At 48.2% G+C, this 8,309-nt stretch overlaps 1 protein-coding gene across 1 annotated transcript in view; it reads right to left on the bottom strand.

Moving 5' to 3' along the window:
• LOC101640057 (ATP-binding cassette sub-family A member 17-like) overlaps nucleotides 1-8,309 on the bottom strand; it is a 69,255-nt gene that overhangs the window by 20,602 nt on the left and 40,344 nt on the right. Inside the window, exons 15-17 of the mRNA XM_045286033.1 lie at nucleotides 5,597-5,695; nucleotides 4,623-4,785; nucleotides 85-391 (exon numbers count right to left, since the gene is read on the bottom strand). Of these exons, the coding sequence (XP_045141968.1) occupies nucleotides 85-391; nucleotides 4,623-4,785; nucleotides 5,597-5,695 (569 nt within the window). The remainder of the gene's footprint in view (nucleotides 1-84; nucleotides 392-4,622; nucleotides 4,786-5,596; nucleotides 5,696-8,309) is intronic.

Below are 8,309 nucleotides of genomic sequence, written 5' to 3'. Positions count from 1 at the left end.
ATTTTCTGAAGCTGTCTGTTGGCTCATCCCAACCTCAGACAGAAGGACTCAGATGCCTGGCCATCTGCCTGCACTGGCACTCACCTGAGACCTCCAGAGGGATCTGTAAGTCAGCCTCCAGCATTTCCACGAAGCGTTCTGTGAGGCGCGGGCCCAGGCTGGAGTTACTGGGAATGGAGAAGGGCACAATGGTCCGGCCGTGGATTTTGAGGGTCAGCTCCAGCGGTCTGTTCTCTAGACTCAGCGTCTGGAGGCTGAACACCATGAGGCTGAAGGTGACGACGGCCAGGGGTACCAGGATCTTTATCAACAGCATCATCATCCAATTGCGCCGAGTGTAGGTGATCCTCTTGAGGAGCATCGCATAGAACTGCTGGCAGAGAAGCTGGAACTGCAAGGAGAATGAGGGACACGGCATCGGCACTGTTACCAACGGAACTGGGCCCCAGGCAGCTGGGAGAGGGCCAGCCAGCTCCTCCGAGGGCTGGACCGAGGCCCCAAGTACCATTCTGTGAACTTATGATTTGATTGGGGTTGACTGGCAGAGAGAAGGTCCCGCTAGGAGGAGTCTAGCAGAGCAATCTGCACAGAGAGCAACTGTAAACAGGATGGAGGTTTCCCCACCTTCACATGCACCCCCCCCCAATTAAATCAATAAAACCCTGTTTGTAAACATTTACTGTGGTTTGAGGGAAAGTTTACAGAGCATCTTGGGTTTTCATCCACCTGTTCACACACACGTTCTGTGACATGACCTGCAATCCCCAAATTCCCAGGGTGAAACTTCGCTCTCCTCCCCTTTCTCCCTTCACAGCACACACACACACACACACATACACACATCCCTCCCCGCTTCCCCGTCATCCCTGTGCTCCTGCTCATCTTACAGGTCTGTCTCTAGCATTTGACTGGAAGTTGAGTTGGGGCAGAGTTCACATCCAGGTCTGAAGGTGACTAAGGGTCACTGTCTTGGAGGTTCTACCAGTCTCTTCAGACCAGGAAATCTGGTCTTTGTTGATGATTTTGAGTTTTGTTCCATATTTTTTTTCCATTCCATCTAGACTGGCAAACATTGAGGGTTGATGGGGATTGGGGGAAATTGTCACTGAGGATGGGTCGATGGGTCTTAATTTTTGGTTGTTGTTAGAAAATATATTGGCTGGGTGAGTAAGTAGAGTATCATCAGTAGTCTCTGACCTAGAAATTTCACTCTATCCACTGACACACCTGGGTATAGGTGTGAGGCCCACACAGAGAAGGCCAGCCTCAATGATAGGAAGGGTGAGTGCACAGGCAGGGGTCTGCCACCCCAGAGCTAGAGCCAGCCTGGCGGGGAGGGAGATCGTCGAGTTAAGTGCTGGGCATTCCTACTTTGCTACTCCAGGATCCTGCAGGGCTAGGGGCAGGCAGGGGGCCCGATGACCCAGCCTCAACTTCTACCACCTCCCTTTCTTCCCAGGAGGAGGTTCGATGGACAGGTCCAGCACTGCTCTTGTCAGAACTCTGGCAGGTACTGGAAAGTCTTTATCAAACACCCCCCACCCTCTCCCCCGAAATTGGGCAGGTTGTTAGTTGCTGTGGAGCAGGGTCCGACCCATAGTGACTCCACATACAAGGGAGCCTAGGCCACCCTCCTCACCGGGGCTGTTCTGTTTGAGCCCATGGTGGCAGTCGGTCACTGTGACAGTCTGCTTCATGAAACGTCTTCCTACTTTCCTAAAGGACTGGGTCCACAGGAGGGAGGCTACCTTCACCTCCAGTATTGGCCAAAAGGCTCTTGCTTGAGGTTACACGTCGGGAAACACTTCTCAGAAGACTTAGGGCTGCCTTCAAGGTCAAGCTTGGCCGGGGTGGGTGAGGGTCTGGGTAACCACTTGCTGGGGGCTGGAGAAGAGCTTCCTGTCAGCGCAGGTCAGGAGACCAGCTGGTCAGCCCAAGACCTTCTAAAGGCCACAGGTTCCCCTTTATGTATTTGATTCAAAACTATGAGACAATGAAATCACGAATCCATACAAAATCAGACTCATTATCTTACATTAATATCTTGTGAGATGCTAAATCAAGACCACTTTACAATGCAGTCTTAGGAGTGCGCAGGTGGTCATGTGAGGCACAGTAATTGGTTTCTATTTGCCTAGGAGCAGAGGAAGGAAGAGAGTCAGGAATAGGAGGATATGGAATACGTGGCTGATTGCTTCCCTAAGCAGTCAGCTCATCTGGCACCAGACCAGAAGAATGGGACCTCACATCTGGACCAATAGGTAACACCATGATAAATGGAGAAAAGATTGAAGTTGTCGACGATTTCATCTTGCTTGGATCCACAATCAGTGGAAGCAGCAGTCAGGAGATCAAAAGGCCCTTCACATTGTGTAAATCTGCTGCCCAAGACCTCTTTAGAGTGTTGAAAAGTAAGAATGTTACCTGACCCAAGCCATGGTATTTTTAATAGCCTCATACGCATGTGAAAGTTGGACATTGAATAAGGAAGATCAAAGAAAAATTGATGTGTTTGAATTGTGGTGCTGGAAAAGAATATTGGGAGTACCATGGACTGCCAAAAGGACAAACAAACCTGTCTTGGAAGAAGTATGGCCAGAGTGCTCCTTAGAGCTAAGGATGGTAAGACTTCGTCTCATGTACTTTGGACATGTTGTCAAGAGAGACCAGTCCATGGAGAAGGACATCAAGTATAATAAATACTATTTCATTATAGATTTATATATAAATATAATATAAATAACAATGACTATAAATCTATAATATAATCTATAAACGGAAAACATCAGGTCATTTTAAAACCAAAAAGTTATTTCAATAAACTAGTATAAAAAAGGTCTGCTTTGAACATGAGACTCATTTAAAAACTACATGAAGTCAAGTTGACAACAGCAACGTGAAAGATTAGATGGGAACCTTCGGGGATAGTGACTTTACGCTGATGGGGACAGTCGTGGGTTAGACTCTGTCCTCCCAAAACATGTGTCGACTTGGACAGGCCATGACCCCCAGGACTGTGTGGTTGTGCTCCATTTTGTAATCCAATGTGATCGCCCCATGTGTTGTAATACCGCTCTGCTTCGCGAAGGTCAGCTACTCTATTAGCTCAGCAAATATATTGAACAAGTATGGTGAAAAGACATGGCCCTGATGCACACTTTTCTTGATTTTAAACCCTCAGGATGTCCTTGTTCTGCCCACACAACTCTCTCTTGGTCCGAGGAAGAGTCTGCACATACAGGTTCGGCATGAGCACAATGAAGAGAAGCCGGACTACATGAAGAGGAATGAAGTATCAGGACTGGAGGAAGGCTTAGTAACAACCTGTGATATAAACATGACACAGCCTTGTTTGCTGAAAGTGAGGCTGACTTGAAGCCTAATGAACACCAATGATGTCAGCCTTCGATACAGATTACGACTTAATGAAAAGAAAACAAAAATCCTCACAACTGGACTAAGAGTTGGTGTCATGTTAAATGGAGAAAAGATTGAAGTTGTCTGATTCTGTCTTGCTTGGATCCACAAGCCATGCTCATGGAAGCAGCAGTCGATGCATCGGCATTAGGTAAATCTGCTGCACAAGCCTTCTTTAAAGTGTTGAAAAGCAAGGACGTTTTCAGGACTAAAGTGTGCCTGACCTAAGCCATGGTCATTTTCAGTGGTCTCATATGCACGTGAAAATGGGACACTGAATAAGGAACACTTAAGTAGAATCAATCCAGTTGAAATATGATGGTGGTGAAGACTATTGAGAGTACCACGGACTGCTACCAGGACAAACAGATCCATCTTGGAAGTTCAGGCAGAGTGCTCCTTAGAGGCAAGGATGGCGAGAGTTTGTCTTACGCATCTTGGACACGTTGTCAGGAGAGACTAGTCCCTGGAGAAGGACATCGTGTTTTGTCAAGTAGAATGTAACCAATGTCACTTAAGAGTCTACATAGAAACGAGAGTCTGTGTGTGCGTTACTGAGCATATTCTCAAACAACAACACACTTATTTTCAAAAGGCTTCCTTATAAAATGCACACCAATATTCTTAATCCATCAATTTAAGATCATTACAAGCTGTCCATATGTCTCAAATCCACTGCCACCGTGTTAAGTTGGACACACGGACAACAAGAGTTGAAGTGCCCCATAGGGCTTCTGAAGTTGTTTACCTCTACAGCTGCAGGGAGACATTTTTCTTTCATGCCCAGGCTGGTGGGTTCAGACTAGCACCCTGTGGTTTGCAGCCTGTGGCTTACCCTACCACACCACCAGGGAGCCTGCATGCCTCCTGGGCTCTGTTTTCAGAGTTTCCATTCCAAGTGGTACATCGCGTGATCGCTTTCTCAGGGAAAGGCTGAGCATGCTTTCTCGGCCTTCAGATCTCATGTTCGTGAGTCTTTCCTCTTATTGGCCAGAGGCATGGCCAGAATGTTTCTAGGAGCTTTCCTGACCCTGTTCTCCCAGTGCATTGAGCCCCATCAGAAAACACTACTAGTTTGCCTTTGACAAGAGGCAAAAGCCGAGCTTAAAGCAGGCAGGGCTTATCTTTGATGGCTATGCCAAACACATTTTCCTTGGGCCCAGGGAGCGGCTACACACATATTGGCCCCAGTTCAAGCTGCTCACCCCGGTGTTGGGTTCCATCAACAGGCCAGGCAGCTCCGAGGAGATTCTGGCAGGAAGATATCGGACGCTGACCGCAGGGTCTCTGCTCACTTGGGTCTGCAGCCCTATTGAGGATGATTTTCTGGGCTGCTTATCTGCATTGGATTCTGCCAACTTATTAACCCTAAACCGAACACAAACAAACACAAGTTGTCAAAATCACAACACCTTTGATTTCACTGGGATTTAAAGACTGAAAGTCAGAGTGCGTGAAATGAAGACAAAAATGAAGAAAAGTTGGGCTAATGAGTGAAAGAAAGAGGGGCTGGTGGGTGTAGAACAGTCCATGCTGGGTCATGGCAACGTCCTAGGTGCTGCTCAACAGACATTCCGGACTAAGATGGACTAGGAAGAGAGACCTGGTGACTGACTTCCCAAGGCCGTCCCCTGAAAATGCTAGGAGAAAATGTAAAATGTGAAATCATCATAAATAACACCTGGAAGTGTTAAAAGACATCGAGTGCCAGTCTGGATGAGATAATTTACCTGCTGCCTACAACCCTCTCACCAGTCTACCTGCACTGCCTCATCCGTCAAGGCCTTCTTAGACTTGAGTCTGTGTACCCGCTTCATGACACTCGATCTGCTTCAAAATCACCACCAGCACCACTGGCACTGAGCTAAAGCTCACAGAGATCTTACCGGACAGAGAACAACTGTCCATTTGGGTTTCTGAGGCTGTAAATCTTTAGGGAAGCAGATGACCTAATTTTTCTCTTGTGGAGCACTGGCGGGTTTGAACTGCTGATATTGTGGCTAGCAGCCCAGTGTGTAACCCGCTCTGCCACCCCGGATCCTCTCCAGCTGCTTAGTACTATCACACTCAACCCCCACCCATCCCTGGGAGTGATCAGAGGGCTGGGGCAAGGAGTCAGCACTTGGGCACAATTGGCGGGGCGACCTCTCACTTCTTGGGTTCTGGCTATTTTGCTTACCGAACGAAGACCTCCTCCATGGTGGTCACAGAGGCTCCAAAGCTGGAGATGCCCAGCTCCTCCTGTCTCAGCTCCAGCTCAGAGAAGAGAGATTCAAATCTGGAAGGAAGACACAGCCAGGCTCAGGTTCCAGCGGCAGATGCCTGGGCTCTGCAAGCAAACCCCAAAGTGGTGCAGCTCTGGGCACCTGCTTTCTCTAGAACAATGAGGGTAACAGCATTTACTGTGGGGAGGACACCGCACATGCACCTCGCCTGGTTCAGATGCAAAGGAAACACGGGCAGTTCTCGTTCTGTTGAGCTTTGTTACAGGGCACGTCAAAGGTGTTGCCTTGTTTGCAAGGTGAAGGCTTTGTGGCAATTCTGTGTTCCCTTTGGGTTATTCTCACAATATTTCAACCTTGTCCGCCATGCTATTGTGTGGACTAGACTACAGTATAGCGCAAGCATCGTATGAGCAGTACTTCTGTGCTCAGAGCTCCGAGCGCCAAACCCACAGTCATTGGGTCTGTTCCAATGCATAGAGACCCCATGTAGGGTTTCCAAGGCTGTCAGATGGGCTGTTGGGTTTGAACCGCCGACCTTGTGGCTAGCAGCCCAGCACTCACCCAACAGCAGCAGAAGGAGACAAAGGCATCGTGTGCCTTGTCTTCCCATGCCCTTCGCTCAATTGCAGAGGTGCCTCGGCTGGGAAATGTACGAAGCCGGGAATGGAGGGACTGTCTTGTGTTCCTAGGTCTCCAAAGTTTCCCACCTTTGACAGCGAGCAGACTTAACACTTCCTTGTTGCTCATTTTGTGGAGAATATTTGCATTTTCCTTCTCCAACAGGTTTCTGCCTTACACAGGTTCCGGCGTTTGCAGGCTTTATTGAATGAGTTCCTTTCTTTTGAACAGAAAGGAACAAAGATTCTATTTTGGGGGTGCTTACTAAAAGTCAAGGGCCATTAGAAGCCATTTGACATGTATTAACTTGCGTAGTGTTTTCAACAGGAGCCCTAGCACCATTTTTGTCACACGTTGGGCTGCTCACCACAAGGTCAGCAGTTCAAAACCACCAGCCAATTCACAGGAGAAAGACAAGGCTTTGACTCAGGAAGACTGAAGAAGAATCGGTGCAATTGAACGGTGGTGCTGGGGAAGAACATTGAAAGTACATGGACTGCTCAAAGGACAAGCAGATCTATGTTGGAAGAGATAAGGCCAGAGTGCTCCTTAGAAGCAAGGATGGCAAGACTTCGTCTTACATACTTTAGACTTCCTGTCAGGAGAGACCAGTCCCTGGAGAAGGACATCATGCTTGGTAAAGTGGAGGGGCAGTGAAAAAGAGGAAGGCCCTGGACCAGATGGACAGACCCCATGGCTGCAAGCATTGGGGTGATTGTGAGGACGGTGTGGGACTGGGGACTGCTGCGTGGTGGTGGATCTCGGAGACCCACGGGGTGGGTCTAGCCTGCCTTTTGGGGTAGTTAAGAGTCGGAATTGATGGCAGTGAGTTTTTGAGTCTATTCAACAGCTCTGTGACTAGCCAGCTGGTCAGCTGGAGCCAAGGCTTTGAAGTGTCATGTTAACAAAGGAAGAAGCGACTCTAACAGCCAGCTAACGGGAACTCTCTCCAGGCTTCTGTCTTCTCTAAGTAGGTGCAGCCTGGGTTTGGGTGGCCGGAGGAGGAAGTCTGTTGTAATCATCTCTCCTATGGTCTCTGTTCCCATGGCCCCACATCTGGCACAATGTCCCCACCTCATGCTCTATACCTACTGCCTCCTTCCTCTCACTCCCAAGTGTTCCTTGTCTTCCACGCTTACCCTCTGGTCCCCCTTCTAGACGTTCTTTACTGAACATTAGGTACTAATCTGTGCCTCAGTGAGATGGACTGAGGCAGTGGCTAGAACAGCGGGGGCTCAAACATAAAAACAGGGGTGAGGATGGTGCAGGGCCAGGCCATGTTTCCTTCCATTCACAAGATCACTGTGAGAAGGGACTGACCAACTGCACGGCATCTCACTTAACGGCACTTTGTGTCTGGAGTCCCTGAGTGGTACAAATGGTTAAGTGCTTGACCACTAGTCTAATGATTGGTGGTTCGAACCTGCCCAGAGGTTCCTCAGAAGAGAGGTTTTCAAAAGATTAGAGCCTTGAAAACCCGGGGGAACAGTCTTACCCTGCACAGGTAGGTGACTAGGAGTGGGACTGGACATGGCGACAATAATCACACCATGTTGTACCTATAAGTCAAGTCCAGGCCGGCCTCCAAGATGCCATGGGGCTGGTTTCAGTCCATAGCCAGCAGTGGAGCAGCACAACCACGTGAGTCTTGTGACATGTTTCGTTTCTTGGTGCACAGAAAAGTGATGCTATATATAAAGGTCTAAATAAAGGCATGTACATATGTAAATATATTTATATATGAGGATGTGAAAATGATCTATGTGCATATACGTATAGGTTCAGTATTAAGGTAGCAGGTGGACATTGAGCCTCCATTCAAGTACTCCCTCAATGCAAGAATACTTTGTTCTATTAAACTGACATTCCACGATGCTCACCTTCCTGACAATCACTGAAGACAAATGGGTGCATAAGTAAATGTGGTGAAGAAAGCTGATGGTGCCCGGCTATCAAAAGATATAGCATCTGGAGTCTTAAAGGCTTGAAGGTAAACAAGCAGCCATCTAGCTCAGAAGCAACAAAGCCCACAGGGAAGAAGCACACCAG

This window comes from Echinops telfairi, unplaced genomic scaffold (assembly GCF_000313985.2).
Source record: "Echinops telfairi isolate 266 unplaced genomic scaffold, ASM31398v2 ScPeMD7_5;HRSCAF=22, whole genome shotgun sequence".
Classification (NCBI taxonomy): Eukaryota; Metazoa; Chordata; class Mammalia; order Afrosoricida; family Tenrecidae; genus Echinops; species Echinops telfairi.
This window is presented reverse-complemented; position numbering and strand designations above follow the sequence as displayed.